Genomic DNA, 19457 nt, shown 5'->3' with positions numbered 1-19457 from the left:
GGGCTCGATCCCAGGACCCTGGGATCATGACCTGAGCCGAAGGCAGACGCTTAACGACTGAGCCACTCAGGCGCCCCTGGGTTTTATTTGTTAAAAGAGTTTCTTCCTTTCGGGGTATTTTTTTCTTAAAAGATTTTATTTATTTATTTGACAGAGACACAGTGAAAGAGGGAACACAAACAGGGGGAATGGGAGAGGGAGAAGCAGGCTTCCCGCGGAGCAGGGAGCCTGATGGAGGGCTCGATCCCAGGACCCTGGGATCATGACCTGAGCCGAAGGCAGACGCTTTAACGACTGAGCCACCCAGGTGCCCCTGGGGTATTTTTTAAATTATACAATTTATATGTATGTAGAAAGCCAAAAATACAGCTGAGCAAAGAGAAAAAAAAAGAGAAGGAAAAATGCCTAAATAGACATTTTCCAATAGTCTTAGTTATCAATTAATTGTAGTTTTAATTTTTATTTATTTATTAAAAGATTTTATTTATTTATTTGACAGAGAGAGACACAGCGAGAGAGGGAATACAAGCAGAGGGAGTGGGAGAGGGAGAAGCAGCCTTCCTGCCGAGCAGGGAGCCCGGTGCGGGGCTCGATCCCAGGACCTGGAATCATGACCTGAGCTGAAGGCAGACGTTTAACGACTGAGCCACCCAGGCGCCCCTGTTTGAGTAATATCTTTCACTTACATGAATTTAGGAGCTATGGCTTTATTGGGTTTTATTTGAGTAGATTATAAAGTGAAATTAGAAAAGAATATGTTAAGCGTTTGAGAATACATTGAACTTTTTCATATAGGGTTACTTCTATTGATTTCAAAATGGAAATTACTGATTTTTAAAAAAATAACATGCTTGGGGCACCTGGGTGGCTCAGTTGGTTAAGCAACTGCCTTCGGCTCAGGTCATGATCCCAGAGTACTGGGATCGAGTCCCACATCGGGCTCCCGGCTCAGCAGGGAGCCTGCTTCTCCCTCTGACCCTCTCCCCTCTCATGCTGTTTCTCTCTCTCTCTCTCTCAAATAAATAAATAAAAAATCTAAAAAAAAAAAAAAACAAAAAAAAAAACATGCTTGTAAAATCAGGTAATTCTGAATAGAAGAAAGTAAAAGTTGGGCGCCTGGGTGGCTCAGTCAGTTGAGCGTCTGCCTTTGGCTCAGGTCATGATCTCAGGGTCCTGGGATTGAGTCCCGCATCGGGCTCCCTGCTCAGTGGGGAGTCTGCTTCTCCCTCTGCCTCTCCCCATGCTTGTGCTCTCTCTTTCTCTCAAATGAATAAATTAAAAAAAAAAATCTTAAAGTGAAAGTCATCTATAATTTTACTAACTAGAAAAAAATTTGTTTAATATTTTGGCATTTGTCTCACCAGTGCACTTTGGCTGTGGTGGTTTAATAGGATAGGTAATAAATATGGGATCATGTCTGTTAATATGTCTTGTAGTAAAACGTATGATTTTTTTTTTTAATAGAGCTCCGATCCAGCCACACACCAAATGCTGATTGGTACAGTTCTTCATGAAGTATTTCAAAAAGCAATAAGCAATAGCTTTGCCCCAGAAAAGCTACAAGAATTTGCTTTTCAAACTGTTCAAGAAATAAGGCATCTTAAGGAAATGTAAGTAGTTACAAGATGTACTGTAGGTACTATTTTATTATAGAACATTCTTTCCTGTAATCTATAAGATATTTGGTTATTAGACTATTAAATATAAATCAGAGTAATACTAGAATGCAGATTCAGGGATGTAATACCCCACTGCAGTTCTGTGAGGAGCTTCTGAAATTGCAGAATAGAAACTCTTGAGCTAAAAATATCTGGATATTCTTACACCTGCACAATAGACTCTTCAGCTGCTCTCTGAGAGTGTGAAAAACATTTGGCTTACTTCTAGAAATGTGACATACTGTAAATTGTATGGGTTTGGGAGTCAGATGGACCTAGTTTTAAATTCTAGCTTTGCCAGTTTTAGGATTGAACAGGTTACTTAAAAATTTTGAAAAAGGTGATAATACCTATTTTGCAGACTTTTTGTGACAGTGGAGAGAATATACATAAGCCCACAAATGGCTAAGTGTTGGCATTTTATGAGTGACTACATGCAGAGCGTCAGCATATTCTGCTGTTTCTTTGTGACTCTTGTTGCAGACCATGTTTTTTCACAGAAATATTTTTATTAGGGGTAATTTTGATTTCCAAACTAGTTGTAATTTTTCCCCAGATGTAATTCTCTTTCCCTGTTTATGTGGAAAATATGTGTTCCAAAATGCCATACAACTGATTTACTAATGACATGATCTATTGTCCTAAAACATTTTCTTTTTTATTTTTTTAAAAAATATTTATTTATTTGAGAGAGAGAGAGAAAGACAGAGAGGGAGAGAGCAGGAGCAGGGGGGAGGGGCAGAGGGAGACGCAGACTCCCCGCTGAGCCGGGAGCCCAACTCGGGGCTTGATCCCAAGACCCCGGGATCATGACCTGAGCTGAAGGCAGACTCTTAGCCGACTGAGCCACTTAGGCGCCCCTATTTTTAATTTTTTGAGGAACCTCCATACTGTTTCCACAGTGGCGGCACTAGTTTGCATTCCCACCAACAGTACATGAGGGTTTTTGGGTTTTTTTCCCCCCACATCCTTGCCAACACTTGTTTCTGGCATTTCAGAGTTTTAACTTTTTTTTGCCATACCCTAATCAACGTACAGTGATACCTGTTGTGTGTTGTATTGATCATTGCCCTGAAACAAATCAAAACCTAGTAGCTTAAAAAAACAAACAAACAAAAAACTTAGTGGCTTAAAATGACAAGTAATCAATTATCTCATAGTTTCTGTAGGTTAGGAATTCAGAGGTGGCTTAGCTGGATGGTTCAGCCTCAGGGTCTCCCATTTGGAGCTGCAGTCCTTTGAAGGGAGGACCTGCCTCCACGATGATACACTCACGGCTGTTGTCATGAGGCTTCAGTTTCTTGCCACGTGAGCCTCTCCTCACAACATAGCAGCTGCTACTTCAGATTAAAGGGTCTAAGAAAGTGAGCAAGTAGGAAGCCATAGTGCCGCTTTTTTTTTTTTTTAAAGTAAACTCTGCCCCATGTGTGGGATGAAAACTCACCACCCCAAGATCAAGAGTTGCATGCTCTACTGACTGAACCAGTCAGGCGTCCGTCCCATCAAGTGGAAGCTTTTTAAAAAATTCCCAGGCCCTAAAACAACAGGTTGAAAGTTCTTTTCTACCCTCTCATCGATCCTTCTATCTTATTACAGTCCTTAGAACAGATTTTATTTTACTATTTTTTGTTTGTTTGTTTTTTTAAGATTTTTATTTATTTTTTGACAGAGACAGCAAGAGAGGGAACACAAGCAGGGGGAGTGGGAGAGGGAGAAGCAGGCCTCCTGCAGAGCAGGGAGCCCAATGCGGGGCTCGATTCTAGGACCCTGGGATCATGACCTGAGCCGAAGGCAGACGCTTAATGACTGAGCCACCCAGGCGCCCCAGAACAGATTTTATTTTAAATACAGGCTCCAGGGGCGCCTGGGTGGCTCAGTCGTTAAGCGTCTGCCTTCGGCTCAGGTCATGATCCCGGGGTCCTGGGATCGAGCCCCGCATCGGGCTCCCTGCTCCGCAGGAAGCCTGCTTCTCCCTCTCCCACTCCCCCTGCTTGTGTTCCCTCTCTCGCTGTGTCTCTGTCAAATAAATAAAAAAAATCTTTAAAAAAAAAAAAAAAAATAAAAAAAAATAAATAAATACAGGCTCCACACCCAGTGTGGAGCGCACCATGGGGCTTGAACTCACAGCCCTGAGATCAAGGCCTGAGCTAAATCAACAGTTGGATGCTTAACCCACTGAGCCACCCAGGTGCCCCCAGATTTTTATCTTCTATGCTTTACCCTCTTGTTAATACCTATAAAAGTCTAGGCTTGAAGATCCTACCTTAAGTATCTTAGTAATCTCCGGAAAGACCAGGCTGTTACATGTTGTTTTGCTGTGACTTGGCTAAAATTATAAAGGAGAATTTAAATGCAGAAGACATTAAATAACCAGTATGGACTGGCTTGGAAATTTTAAAGAGTCTGCTCTGTAAAAAATAAAACACTGGGAAGAATTTACCTAACGACATCATGACAAGGAAGAATGGCTCCAAGATGGTTGGAGAAAGTTATTTAGGAAAAAATTACCCAATTGTGTAGGTATTTTTTAAAATAATAAATTATTCCTAAAAAGGTTATAAATTTGTGTATACCATATTATAAGAGTACAATAGGGTATATGGTACAAAGTAAGTCCTTTCTCCCTGCATCCTCCTCGTCACCTAGTTCCTCTTCCCAAAGGCAACTAGTGTTTTTTTTTTTTTTTTTTTAAGATTTTATTTATTTGACAGAGAGAGAGAGCACAAGCAGGGGGAGTGGCAGGCAGAGGAGAGAAGCAGGCTTCCGACTGAGCAAGGAACCTAATGTGGGACTCAATCCCAGGGAGCCTGATGAGGAATCCAATCCCAGGACCCTGGGATCATGACCTGAGCTGAAGGGAGACGCTTAACCAGCTGAGCCGCTCAGGTGCCCCAAAGGCAACCACTGTTACCAGTTTCTTGCATGTCCTTACACAGAGATTTCAAATGTTTATGTGTGACAGTGTGTGTGTGGGTATGTGTACATATATATTTTTTGTTAGGTAAATTGTAGAATACTATGCACATTATTGTGCACTTAAAGGTTAAGCTTGGTGATCATTCCATATTAGTGCTTACTGAGCTGACTCACTCTCTTTTTTTTTTTTTTGAGAGAAAGAGTGGGTGGGGGGTGGTAGAGGCAGAAGGAGAGGGAGAGAGAAAAACTTAAGCAGGCTCCACACCCAGCCCAGCGCTGAGCCTGTTGCAGGGCTTGATCCCATAATCCCAGGATCATGACCTGAGCTGAAATCAAGAGTCTGATGCTCAACCGGCTGAGCCACCCAGGCGCCCCTGAACTGTCATTTTTCATTAATAATGGCATAATATTTCATTGTATGAATGTATTATAATTTATTTAAGTATCCCTCTGGTATTTCAATCTTTGCTTTTATTAGCAATTGTATAAGAAATACCTTTAGGGGCCCCTGGGTGGCCCAGTTGGTTGAGCGTCCAACTCTTGATTTCAGCTCAAGTCATGATCTTGGGATCGTGAGCTTGAGCCCTGCCTTGGGCTCTGTGCTCAGTGTGGAGTTTGCTTGAGATTTTCTCTCCCTCTCCCTCTGCTTCTGTCTCTGGTCACTCTCTCTTGCTCTCTGTACCTCCAATAAATAAATAAATCTTAAAAAAAAAAACCAGGAAATACCTTTATATATCCTTTATTTCATACCTGTGAGGCATATATTTGGGTTAAATACGTAGAAGTAGAATTGTTGGGCCAGAGAATATATGCGCTTAAAACATTTAAAAAATCTTTTTATTTGGAAATAATTTCAAATTTAGAGGAATGTTGCAAGATTAGTGCAGACAGCATCCATATACTCTTTACTTGGATTCACCTGTTAGATGTGTGTAGATTCTTTTTGTAAGATTAAGTAGTATACATCATGGTACATATGATGGGCTTTATACCATGAAGACACTAGTCATAGAACAGGCTGAGCAGGGCCCTGGACATCCTGGTGTGCCCCGTGGGTTCAGGGGCACCCACTGCAATGGGCAGAGCTGGTCTTGCTCACCTTGCCTTCAGGCCTCTTCTCGCCACACAGCCTGGTGGCTGGGGCCTGGCATGTGGTGACATCCGATGGCTGTGTCAGGGGCGTAAGTGCTAAGGTGTGGCATGTTGCTGCTAGCCAAGGACTTTGCCAGATTTCAAGCAGCCTTTTGCAAGGATAACCTTTGCCTCTGGTAGTCTGAATGTATGATCATTTGGGGCTTTCTTGTATTAGCAGTTGCTCCCCTAAGGAATGTCAGCTTCTCTTTCAGCTTGAGGTTGCCACTGTGCTCAGGAGAAGCAATCTTGGCAGAGCTAGGGTTGCTAATTTTGTCTTCTCTGCTGAATCAGTTCTTTTGGTGGACTGATAGGCCTCTGCTCTCTTCTGTTTTAAGGCTGAATAATATTCCATTCTATGTATACACCACATTTAAAAAGAAGATTTTATGGGGCGCCTGGGTGGCTCAGTGGTTAAGCGTCTGCCTTCGGCTCAGGTCATGATCCCAGGGTCCTGGGATCGAGCCCTCCATAGGGCTCCCTGCTCCGCGGGAAGCCTGCTTCTCCCTCTCCCACTCCCCCTGCTTGTGTTCCCTCTCTCACTGTGTCTCTCTCTGTCAAATAAATAAATAAAATCTTTAGAAAAAAAAAGATTTTCTTTATTTAAAGTACACTCTGTCCCCAATGTGGGGCTTGAACCCATGACTCCGAGATCAAGAGTCGCACACTCTACATTCTACCAGCTGAGGCAGCCAGGTGCCCCATGTATACATCGCATTATACATCCGTTAATTAGTTGATGGATAACTTGTTTATTTGGATGTTTTTGTCCTTATTTACTTTTTTCATATTTATGCTTTCTTGTTTAATCTCTTATTTTGCAGGTATCGCTTAAATCTGAATCAAGAGGAGATAAAACAAGAAGTAGAGGAGTATCTTCCTTCATTTTCTAAATGGGCCGGAGATTTCATGCATAAATACACTTCAGGTGACTTCCCCCAGATGCAGCTCTCTCTGTAAGAAACTCATTTTGTTTATATGGTGTTCATATGTTCAGATCAGGATTTTATTCTGTACGTTGAATTAAAGCTTTTTAAAGGTCTAGTTAGTACAACTAGCTTTTTTGTTTGCTTATTTTATAAATTACAGTCCTGAGTGTCTTTCCAGAACAAAAAATAATCTGATGAATAGAAATTCTACTTTCGTTATAATAAAATCTTCTGATTTTTGTATATCAGTATGTTTTTAACATTTTTTTTTTGAAGTAATCTCTACACCCAATGTGGGACTTGAATTCAAAGATCAAGAGTCGCATTCTCCACCGACTGAGCCAGCCAGGTGCTCCTGTCAGTATGTTTTTTAAATAAAATAACCAATTTGTAAATAGTCTGGGGGTCCTAATTTCGTATGTATTTCTATTACTATCCTATATGGACTGTGTCACATGTTGATTGTCTTGTGGATTTGTGCTATCTGTTCAAATACTGGGTTTAACCATTTAACTCGGTTTGGCATTTGGTATTTTATTGTTTTTCCCCTTAAAGAAGCATTCATATAAATTTATAAGTAATACATTTTTTCTCTATCATTGTTTACTCATTCAGCAAATATTTATTGAGTGCCTAATATGTGCCAGGTAATGTTCTAGGTGCTGGGATTATCATAGCAGGGGTGGGGGAGGGGAAAGCAGCTGACTTCATGGGGCTTCTATACTACTGAACAAGTAAACAAGGGGGGGGGGTGCGGACTGTGGTAAATGCAGGGTAGAACAACCTAAGAAGGAACATGGAGTTGGTAGTAGTGGTGGTGGGACATATGATTTCCACTGAATGATTGTGAAAGGCCTCTCCAATAAGATGACGTGGAGGTGAAGCATGAAGGAGATGAAAGAGGTAGCTGCGCAGCTCTCCCCAGGAAGAGCATTCCAGGCAAAAGCCCCTCGGGTGATGCACACCTGCCAGTGTGGCGGGAGCAGAGTGGGGAAGGAAGGAGCAGAAGTAGCTTTCCTGGGGCCTCATAAGCCATGTCAGGACTCTGGCTGCTATTCTGATTAGATAAGAGGCCGCTGGAGAGCTTGCTTGCATGGGAGGGTTGTGATGTAATTTCCTTTTTTTTTTTTTTAAGATTTTATTTATTTATTTTACAGAGAGAGACACAGCGAGAGAGGGAACACAAGCAAGGCGAGTGGGAGAGGGAGAAGCAGGCCTCCCGCGGAGCAGGGAGCCCGATGCGGGGCTCGATCCCGGGACCCTGGGATCATGACCCGAGCCGAAGGCAGATGCTTAACGACTGAGCCACCCAGGCGCCCCAGAAAACTTTTTTTTTCTTTCTTTTCCCCTTAAGTGAGCAACATTTTCTTTTTCTTTAAATAGGCACAGCTGGGGCACCTGGGTGGCTCAGTTGGTTAGGCGACTGCCTTCGGCTCAGGTCATGATCCTGGAGTCCTGGGATCGAGCCCCGCATCGGGCTCCCTGCTCAGCGGGGAGTCTGCTTCTTCGTCTGACCCTCCTCCCTCTCATGCTCTCTGTCTCTCATTCTCTCTCTGAAATAAATAAAATCTTAAAAAATAAATAAATAAAATAAATAAATAGGCACAGCTTCCATTTATATAAATTTTCTTTACTTTTCCTCAGTATTCTTAACTATTTTATCTCAGAACACTTTGTGATCTGAATAACTTGTTTAAGATTTGTGCATCAGAAAGCTTGGGAACAATTAGTTCTTTGGACCAATTTGTTGTCTCAAGTTCTCCGTGGTTCAGAAAGAACCATACTGAGCCTGGATGTGAATCCCAGTTTTGCCACAGTTTAGCTGTGTAACTTAACCTTTCTGTGCTGCACTGATCTGCACTGATCTGCATTGATAAATGTTTATTTATTTAAGTAATCTCTGCACCCAACGTGGGTCTTGAACTCACAACCCCGAGATCGAGAGTTCTTGTTACTGAGCCCAGCCAGGCGCCCCGATCAGATTTACTTTTAAAAGGATCATTCTGGCTGCTCTTTTGAGACTGTGTTGTAGGATAAGGACAGAGGTAGAGAGACCAAGTTGGAGGCTCTTACAAGAATCCAAGTAAGGGATGTTGGTGGCTGAGACCACAGTGAGAGTTGTGGAAGTGATGAGAATCAGTTGGACTTTAGTCAGACTTTAGCGGTAGAACTGGTAGTTTTGGATTGGATGTGGAGTGTGAGGGAAAGAAAAGGCAGCAGTGATTCCAGGGGAGAAAATGTGATGAGAAGGATGTCAAGGGAGAATGGTAGAGGAGGATTTGGAGACAGGGAGTTAGACAGCTATAGTGAGGGTTTGTTATATGAGGGACACATAGAAATGGAAGGGTAGCCAGAGGCTTATGTGGAGCTAAGAGAGCTTTGTTGTTGTTTTGAAGATGAGAGGTATAATGTGTTCATATGCCAATGGGGAGAATTCCATAGGGAGGGCAGAAGTCATCATGAGAGATGGGAAAGGTCAGCTATGTCTTGAGTATGGGAGAAGGAATGAGAGTATACAAGTGGAAGGGTTGACCTATGGGACACTTATTTCTTGGCGTTAAAATCTCCCAAGTGGACTACTTCATCAAAGATATTTGGAAATTTTACAACCTTTTACATATTGCTAGAATTCTCTGAGAATTTTGTAATCATTTTAGAAGGTTGTTAGCAATGTTTAAATGTCCTGTATCTGGATTTTATTTATTTTTTATTTTTATTTTTTTAAAGATTTTATTTATTTATTTGATAGAGAGAGACACAGCGAGAGAGGGAACACAAGCAGGGGCAGTGGAGGAGGGAGAAGCAGGCTTCCCGCGGAGCAGGGAGCCCGATGCGGGGCTCGATTCCACCCTGGGATCGTGACCTGAGCCGAAGGCAGACGCTTAACGACTGAGCCACCCAGGCGCCTCTGTCCTGTATCTGGATTTTAATTATTTTTATTTATTTTATTATTATTTACAACTCAGTGACTTTTAGTATATTTGTAGAGTTCTGTAACCATCACCACAGTCAGCTTGCCAGGATTTTGATATATATTTTAATAATGGTAGTTTAAAAAAATGAGGCTTATCGTGCTTTTAGAATTGGGTTTATTTTTCATATTCTTTTTTTCTGCAGTGGTCTTAAATTTACCAGTAGCTCCCTCCCTTAAAAAAAAGGCTGTAATAAATGGGTTTAATTTATAAATGCTTTGTTCTTTATTATTTCTTTGGAGCAGATTGTCTATGTCTAGAATAGGGGGTGGGTCTCAGTGCATTAGTCTTCACTGTGATAAACAGATAAATGTTTATTAAGTAGTCATTCTCCTGATTTGTTTCATTGTTTTGTAGTGTTTCTGTCATTCTGGTCTCTATTGATTTTCTGTAATAATTACAAACTTAATTTTTGTTCTCTGTTGTTCCTAATTATTTCTTTATCCTTGTTTACCCTCCCTCACTATACACCTTTCTGGTCCTTCCTTATTTATTTTGGAGTAATTTAAATTTGCTTGAGAATTAAAGTTGTGGTGGATATCCCTTTTCCTTGTTTCAGATATTAGCTTTTCTTTTACTGTTTAATTGTTTTAGCATTTTGTCTGCATGTTTTTTTCTTTCGGTTAAGGTTTATTCATTGTTTCTGCAGTGATAAGCTGCCATTTTCTCATCGATTCATGGACTTAACCTATTCAGCATATAGGTATTCCATGCATTGGTCCTGGTGTTACAGGGAGGCTAAAACCCTCCAAGAACTCTCTACTGGTGGTAGTTGAAAACATAGACCTGGAGGGCATTGCTTAGAGAGAACATGTAGGGCAACAGAAGAGGCATGGAACTCTGGCAGCTAAGAGTGGGCTCTGTAAGGACAGAGGGAGAGAGGAGTAGAATCCATTGAATGAGGCTGATGATGGACCAGCAAGGAATTAGGTAGCCTGGAACAAGTATATCAGGAAGCCAGGGAAAGTGTGGGATTCAGAGTTGTCTTTGACCTGAAAGGGATTTTTGAGATCAACTCCTAGATTTCAAATAAGGAAATTGAGATCCAGTGAGTGGTGTGACTAGTCCAGGTTTTATACGAAAAACCAGTGGTGGGGCTGAGTCTACAGTAACAATTCTTGATTCCCAGCCCAGTGTTCTCCTCTCTGTATCTTGGTATAAGGCTTTTTTTTTGTTTCAGTTACTTCCAATGGAGTCTTATATGTCTCTCTGTGAAGGAAGCGCTCCTCTGTATTTTAGCTTGTGTCATTTTTGCAGCAGTTTATAGCCATCTTTAAAGAAAAAAATCTTTAGACTTTAGCACAGAGAATGAGACCTTTAAAGGTCATTTAAAGAGACAACCTGGGGCGCCTGGGTGGCTCAGTTAGTTGAGCGTCTGCCTTTGGCTTGGGTCGTGTTCAGCGGGGAGCTAGCTTCTCCCTCTCCCTCTGCTTCTCCCTCTCCCTCTGCTGCTCCTCCTCCTTGTGCTCGCTCTCTCTGTCAAATAAATAAAAATCTTTTTTTTTTTTAAGATTTATTTGAGAGAGAGAGAATGAGTGAGAGAGAGCACACATGAGAGAGGGGAGGGTCAGAGGGAGAAGCAGATGCCCTGCTGAGCAGGGAGCCCGATGTGGGACTCGATCCCGGGACTCCAGGATCATGACCTGAGCCGAAGGCAGTCTCTTAACCAACTGAGCCACCCAGGCGTCCCTCAAATAAATAAAAATCTTAAAAAAAAAAGAGAGAGACAACGTTTCTCACCCATAGGTAATTAAGTGTAAATTTTCTTCATCTTCACAATACCATATTCTCAATCAGGTGGTTCTTGAAGGAGTTTTACAGCATTATGTTGATTAAAATCATAGTAGTTAAATTGAAATACTGTCATTTATTCCACAGATCTAGGTCTGAAATCACATTACTTCATTTTCTAGGGGAATGAATTTTATTAGCAATGTTAAAAGTTTCATTACCTCTCTTCTATTAGGTATACATGTGACATTTTATGAATAATAAAGTTTGCTTTATTTCATAGGAGCATATTTAAATATATAACACAATTAGATAACATTTGGAGAAAGAGAACAGAATAATATTTAAGAAATTTCGGATAAGTTGTAGCTTCCCTGAATTCCTCTGTTGTCTTCCTCAGAGGTTGCAGAAGTATACATATATTCCTGGAGATTATATTTGAAGCATCCTGAAATGGTTAACAAAGAATCACTGAAGATGTCATTTTTTTTCTCTTAGAAAATATTCTCATTTGTTAAGAAATAGCTGCTGATCTAAATAACATGAAATTAGCAACCAAAGTCAACTAAATCATGTATTCTGACAGTCAGAATTTTTAAGCTTTTTAAATCTCAATTTTTATTTTAATTAATTAATTTTTAGAGATTTTATTTATTTATTTGACAGAGAGAGAGCACAAGTAGGCAGAGTGGCAGGCAGAGGAGGGGGGAGAAGCAGGCTCCCCACTGAGCAGAGAGCCCGATGCAGGGCTCCATCCCAGGACCCTGGAATCATGACCTGAGCTAAAGGCAGATGTTTAATGACTGAGCCACCCAGGCACCCCTACTTGCAGAGCTTGTAAGACAAATTGCTGGGCTTCACCTGCAGAGTTTCTGATTGAGTAGGTCTGGAGTGGGGCCTGAGAATTTGCTTTTATTACAAGTTCCCAGGTGATGTTGATGCTTCTCCTCTAGGCACCACACTTTGAGAATCACTGCTGTAAACGTATGTTGTTGGTTTCCCATCCCTGCATTCTCTGCGTATAGTAGAGTCAATAACAGCATAAAGAGAAATGTGCTAAGTGTTCTTTTTTTTTTTTTTTTAAATATTTTATTCATTTATTTGAGAGGGAGAGAAAGTGAGTGAGAGAGAACACAAGCAGGGTGAAGGGCAGAGGGAGAAGCAGACTCCTGGCCGAGCAGGGAGCCCGATGTGGGACTTGATCCTGGGACTCCAGGACCACGACCCAAGCCGAAGGCAGACGCCCAACCAACTGAGCCACCCAGGCACCCTGTGCTTAGTGTTCTAATGAAGTATTTTTGTGTTTAATTTTTTAGGCCAAGTGATGGTAATAACAATAATTCAACGTGTAATATTGAAGTCATAAACTCATTGGACATTGAAGAAAGCATTTGGTCCCCTAGGTTTGGATTGAAAGGCAAAATAGATGTCACAGTTGGTGTGAAAATACATCGAGGATGTAAAACGAAGTATAAGATAATGCCATTGGAACTTAAAACTGGCAGAGAATTAAATTCTATTGAACACCGTAGTCAGGTGGGTATAAGTCTTAATAAGAAAATTGTCTGAATATTTAGTATACTGAAAAATGTAGGTCTGCTTTATATATTTTGGTTCAATTTGGGTGATTTTTGTTTAAGTTTCGTATAGTACTTTTCAATTTGGGATGTATCCAGGGTACTCAAATTGTTTATAAATGTATACATGTCTACAGCAGAAAGTTTTCTCTAGCAAAGAAATACAACAGCTGATTCATAAGCCAGTGGTGCCAAGTTTATGTTGCCACACTACTAAACAGATGCTCCTAAAAAAAGAATTCCTTCGTGATAAAAGTTGAAGAAACCAAGTATATTTGGAGATTTAATGATCCATGGTAGCATATTAAAGTTTCTGAGAAATCAGAGTAATATGGATTTGGTTTAGGTATGTTTAAACCCATTGTTTCCTAAACTTAATTTACCATGGAGCTATTGTTTTCATGTAATATCTAACATAGCATACTCTTAGAAAACATCAGTCTAAATCCATTCTTTTATTTTTGACTCTTAATCTGATTTTAATGATTATTATCTAAAATGAAATATAGAACCATGTCTTACCATTATGTTAAATTCAAGTTTTTATTCATCTTTTCTTCTCTTTGGTAAACATAACAATCTTTTGTTGTACTTCAAAATTATCTGAAACATATTATTTATAGTGACTTAAAGTAATTAACATAAATCTTTCTTTTCTCCTACCTAGGTATGTTAATTATAATGACTGGTCTTGGTATTTTGGAATTTCATGATTTATGTATTATTTATTTATTTATTTGAGAGAGCGAGAGAGCATGAGCCGGGGTGGGGTGGGCATCAGGGTAGAGGCAGAGAGGGAGAAGCAGGCTCCCTGCTCGAGGTGAGGCTCGATCCCAGGACCCTGGGATCATGACCTGAGTTGGTGTGGCACATGCTTAACCAACTGAGCCACCCAGGTGCCCCTGAAATTTTATGATTTAAAGACATAAATCAGGGACACTTGGGTGGCTCAGTTGGTTAAGCTTCCAACTCATTTTTTTTTTTTCCTTTTTAAGATTTTATTTATTTGTCAGAGAGACAGACAGCACAAGCAGGGGGAACAGCAGGCAGAAGGAGAAGCAGGCTCCCTGCTGAGTGAGCCCCAGGCAGGATTTGATCCCAGGACCCTGGGATCATGACCTGAGCCAAAGACAGATGCTTAACGTCTGAGCCACCCAGATATCCCAGGCTTCCAGCTCTTAATCTCAGCTCAGGTCTTGATCTCATGGTCGAGAGTTCAGGCCCCACACTGGGCTCCAGGCTGGGTGTGGAGCCTACTAAAAAACAAACAAAGACATAAATTATTCAACATTTTAATCTTGGAAATCTCCTGGAAAACATATTAGCTTGTTTGCAGGTTGTATATGACTAAGTAACTTGCTATTGTTGCTAAGGTGGTTTCATGAACTGTAAACCAGCTGTTTCTAACTTGTCTTAGATGGTTTCTTTGGAGAGCACCACATAAATTTAATGTAGCTAATAATGACTTATGCTCTGCAAAAAACAGTGAACTTTGTAGAGTTAGTCTCATTTAGTTGTCCCAGTAACTATGACATAAATAATATGCATTTTAATGTTTAGTTCACTTATTTATTTTTTATCTATTTATTTTTTTAGTTCATTTATTATTTGAAACAGGGAAAATAGTGTCTAAAGACTGTGAACTTCAGAATATATAGTTTGGTTAATTTCCCTCTTTTTTTTGTTTTTTTAAAGATTTTATTTATTTATTTGACAGAGACACACCTAAATATTTACTAAGAAAAAGTCTATGTATTTTTTTAAAAATATTTCATTTATTTGAGAGAGAGAGAGAATGAGAGAAAAACACAGCCAGGAGGAGGGGCAGAGCGAGAGGGAGAAGCAGACTCCCCATTGAGCAGGGAGCCTGATGTGGGGCTCAATACCAGGACCCTGAGATTATGACCTGGGCCAAAGGCACATGCTTACCTGACTGAGCCACCCAGGCGCCCTCTGTGTATTTCTTTATTGTGTAAAACTGAGAAGTATAGACAGTGTTCGTGTTGCAGAAGTTAAATATTTGACATTGAATTATTGTGTTATCTGTATTAATTTCTCTCGTGTTATTTTCAAAATAGAAATAGCTTAATTGACCTTTTGATTTATTTATTTATTTTCTATTTATTTTTTTATTTTTTTATTTTTTAATTTTTTAATTTTTTTTTTTTTTTTTTTTTAAATATTTTATTTATTTGCGAGAGAGAGAATGAGAGACAGAGAGCATGAGAGGGAGGAGGGTCAGAGGGAGAAGCAGACTCCCTGCTGAGCAGGGAGCCTGATGTGGGACTCGATCCCGGGACTCCAGGATCATGACCTGAGCCGAAGGCAGTCGCTTAACCAACTGAGCCACCCAGGCGCCCTATTTTTTTATTTTTTTAAAGATTTTATTTATTTATTTGACAGAGAGAGACAGCAAGAGAGGGAACACAAGCAGGGGGAGTGGGAGAGGGAGAAGCAGGCTTCCCTCGGAGCAGGGAGCCCATTACGGGACTTGATCCCAGGACCCTGGGATCATGAGCCGAAGGCAGACGCTTAACGACTGAGCCACGCAGGCGCCCCCTGATTTTTTTATTTTTATTTTTTATTTTTTTAAAGATTTATTTATTCATTTTTAGAGACAGAGCACGTGGGTGTGCATGTGTGCTTATGATGGGGGTTGCAGAGGGAGAGCATCTTTCAAGCAGACTCCCCCCTGAGCGAGGAGCTGGTTGTGAGGCTGGATCCCACAACCCTTCAGATCATGACCTGAGACGAAACCCATAGTAGTCGGTTGCTCAACCGACTGAGCCACCCAAGCGCCCTGACCTTTTGATTTTAAAATTCCAGTATGTGTGATTGCTAAACACGCATGGATATATGAAAGTTAGTTTTCATTGACAAAATGTCCAATGTTTTCACAGCTTGTTCTGTACACAGTGCTGAGCCAAGAGAGGAGAGCTGATCCCGAGGCCGGCCTGCTCCTTTACCTCAAGACTGGCCACATGTACCCTGTGCCGGCCAACCATCTTGATAAAAGAGGTCGAGCTGTTCTCTCTTTGCATTTCCTTCTCTGGGTTTTGTTTGTTTCCTTTAACCTTTAGTAATCTGTATATATACCTAAAAATCATTCACTGTACTTGTGAGGTCTAATATAGGTTGTAATGTGTAGTTATGGTTTTATTTATTTGCTTGCTTACTTATTTATGTATTTTTAGTTGTGGTATTTTTAACCAACTTTTTTTTTTTTAAAGATTTATTTATTTATTTATTTGAGAGAGAGAATGAGATAGAGAGAGAGAGCATGAGAGGGGGGTGGGTCAGAGGGAGAAGCAGACCCCCCGCTGAGCAGGAAGCCCGATGTGGGACTCGATCCCGGGACTCCAGGATCATGACCTGAGCCGAAGGCAGTCGCTTAACCAACTGAGCCACGCAGGCGCCCCAGTTGTGGTATTTTTAAAAAAAGAATTTTAACAATATACTGTACAGTTGAAAACATCTTTAACCTTTTAAAATTTTATTATACAAACATTTATTTTAAACTTCCTGTCTTATATTTGAGACATTCTAGATAGCTGTATTTATCCATAGCATTTAGCTAAAAATACCAACTTCATAATATTTACTAGTTATGAGATATATGGTTGTTTAAAAGAACTTATGAAGTGAACAAAAATTTAAGCAAATATACACCAAAATGTTGTTATTCTAGTGTATTGGGAAACATGAATGTTCATTTTATGTTTTTAAATCTGAAAGTTTTACATGAGAAAGATATATAATAAATTTAATTCTTAAACACATCCCCACCTTTTTTTTCCATAGAATTATTAAGGCTAAGAAACCAGATGGCATTCTCTTTGCTTCACCGTATTAGCAAATCTGCTATTGAAAAGGAGAAGACAAAACTTGCTCCTTTGCCACAAATAATTGAGGACCAGCAAACTTGTAAATATTGTTCACAAATTGGCAACTGTGTTCTTTATAGCAGGTAAAAACATTGTCTTCCAAAATTATGTTTACTCAACTCAAAATGATTTAACTTTGTTGTCTGGTCTGGCACTGATGATTTCATTTTAGTGATTTTTCTTTGTGGGTAGTATTTTTAAAATGAATGGTATATTTAAAAAAACACAGTTCATATTTTGTAACCAGCATATTTCCTTGGGGAATGACAGAATGCTTTTTAAACTTTTTCCAAAAGTGGTTATTTTAATCTTGATGCACATAGTTTCTGGGGAAATGAAATAATTTTAGGACTTACTGGCATCTGGTTAAGAAGAGGGTAGTATAGGGGCATCTGGATGGCTCATTTGGGGGAGCATGTGACTTGATCTCAGGGTTTTAAGTTTGAACCCCATGTAGAGTGTAACTTAAAAATAAAAAAATCTTTAAATTTTTTTTATTTTATTTGTCAGAGAGAGAGAGAGCACAAGCAGGGGGAGCAGCAGACAGAGGGAGAAGCAGGCTCCCTGCTGAGCAAGGAGCCCAATGCGGGACTCGATCCTAGGACCCTGGGATCATGACCTGAGCTGAAGGCAGATGCTTAACCAACTGAGACACCCAGGTGTCCCAAAAATAAAGAAATCTTAAAAAAAAAAAATGGAACTAGTATAGGAATTTTAAATATTATACAGCTTTTCTAAGTGATACTTTAAGAATTCTTCTATTTCTTAGTTACTATTTTAATTTTATGCCTTGTGTAGTTAAAAGCAAGGAAATTGGTTCTTCCAGACAGACAGTTTGATATGATTCAACAGACTTGTCTTTCTGTTTATATATGTTTATTTTTCTTTTCTTCTTTTTTTAAGATTTTATTTATTTGAGAGTGAGAGAGAACAGGGGTGAGAGGGAGAAGCAGTCTCCCCACTGAGCAGGGAGCCCAACGTGGGACTCGATCCCAGGACCCTGAGATCATGACCTGAGCTGAAGGCAGAGCGTAACCGACTGAGCCACCCAGGCGCCCCAAGATTTTTTTTTTAAGTGATCTCCATACCCAACATGGGGCTCTAACTTACAGTCCTAAGATCAAGAATTGCATGCTCCACTGACTGAGTCAGCCAGGGGCCTATATGTCTATTTTTCTACATGTGGGAAGTTTATTAGCTGTCTTAAGACCAGTCATTTGTATTTATACCTTCATAGGCCAGTGAAAGTTTTGAAGGACACAAAAAAGTAGTTAGATGTAAATACAGAGAAGGAAATAAGATAAAATCAAGACCAAAGTTCCAGTTCAGCCTAAAAATTCCCATAAAGGACTTTTCAAAGTATTATTATTATTGTTATTTTTTAAGATTTTATTTATTTATTTGACAGAGAGAGACATAGCGAGAGAGGGGACACAAGCAGGGGGAGTAGGAGAGGGAGAAGCAGGCTTCCCGTGGAGCCGGGAGCCCGATGTGGGGCTCCCAGGACCCTGGAACCATGACCTGAGCCGAAGGCAGACGCTTAACGACTGAGCCACTCAGGTGCCCCAAAGAGTCTGTATCTTTTTTTTTTTTAAAGATTTTATTTATTCATGAGAGACAGAGAGAGAGAGGCAGAGGGAGAAGCAGGCTCCCAAGGAGCAGAGAGCCCGATGTGGGACTCAATCCCAGGACCCTGGGATCATGACCTGAGCGGAAGGCAGACGCTTAACCATCTGAGCCACCCAGGTGCCCTCAAAGTATTATATAAAATAAATGATCTCTTAATGCAGAGGACAATGAACTATGGGAAGTTTGGGCCTATAGTACAAGCACATTTTTTGAAATCTTATTTTATTCTCTGTTTTGTATGCTATCCTATAACATAATTGTTTCTATATAAAAATTCAGAAATTTTGTATTAAGCACAATTGATATTCCACATAATTCTCCATGTTTTTATGTTGACTTTCTAATGGCCCAGAGCTGGATGTACAAATATTGTGATTTTGAGAAATGCAGTTGTACAAAAAGCCGAGACTTGCTACCATTATAGTAATGAAAACTAGAGTATACCAAATTTAAGTAGCTATTAGGGTTATAGTCCTTAAAGGCAAAATAATGCTATACTCGGTTTCTTTAGCATTTCGTTTTGTAAAAAGCCATTTGGCTTATAAAATGTTGAAATGACTTTTAAAGAAGATTAGGACCTGTGGTTATAAGTTACAGTGATCATCATGTATGTATGCTTATTTTAGAAATAACTTCATTTTTATAGCTAGCCAGTAAAATGTTTTATATACATCTCTTTAGAGCTGTTGAACAACAGATGGATGACAGTTCAGTCCCGATTGGCATGCTGCCCAAAATAAAAGAAGAAACCCAACATCTAAAGCTTACACACTTGGAGTATTTCAGCCTTTGGTGTCTAATGTTAACCCTGGAGTCACAATCAAAGGATAATAAAAAGAATCACCAACATATATGGTTAATGCGTGCTTCAGAAATGTAAGTGGTCCATCTAATACAGTAAAACTTAAGTAATTTGGATTACCTAATGGAATGGTATTTGGAATTCATGAAAAATACAGTATACATGATATCCTGTCAGAGATGTGTGATTTCATATATTCATGCCAACTCTAGATGGCTGTCAAGGAAT

The 19457-nt window shown here is 40.0% G+C and overlaps 1 protein-coding gene across 1 annotated transcript in view; it reads left to right on the top strand.

Moving 5' to 3' along the window:
- Positions 1 to 19457, top strand: part of DNA2 (DNA replication helicase/nuclease 2) — a 46369-nt gene that overhangs the window by 4455 nt on the left and 22457 nt on the right. Inside the window, exons 4-9 of the mRNA XM_032423753.1 lie at positions 1465 to 1610; positions 6530 to 6661; positions 12654 to 12873; positions 15815 to 15932; positions 16716 to 16881; positions 19109 to 19303. Of these exons, the coding sequence (XP_032279644.1) occupies positions 1465 to 1610; positions 6530 to 6661; positions 12654 to 12873; positions 15815 to 15932; positions 16716 to 16881; positions 19109 to 19303 (977 nt within the window). The remainder of the gene's footprint in view (positions 1 to 1464; positions 1611 to 6529; positions 6662 to 12653; positions 12874 to 15814; positions 15933 to 16715; positions 16882 to 19108; positions 19304 to 19457) is intronic.

Source organism: Phoca vitulina, unplaced genomic scaffold (genome assembly GCF_004348235.1).
Source record: "Phoca vitulina isolate PV1807 unplaced genomic scaffold, GSC_HSeal_1.0 scaffold29, whole genome shotgun sequence".
Taxonomy (NCBI): Eukaryota; Metazoa; Chordata; class Mammalia; order Carnivora; family Phocidae; genus Phoca; species Phoca vitulina.
This window is presented reverse-complemented; position numbering and strand designations above follow the sequence as displayed.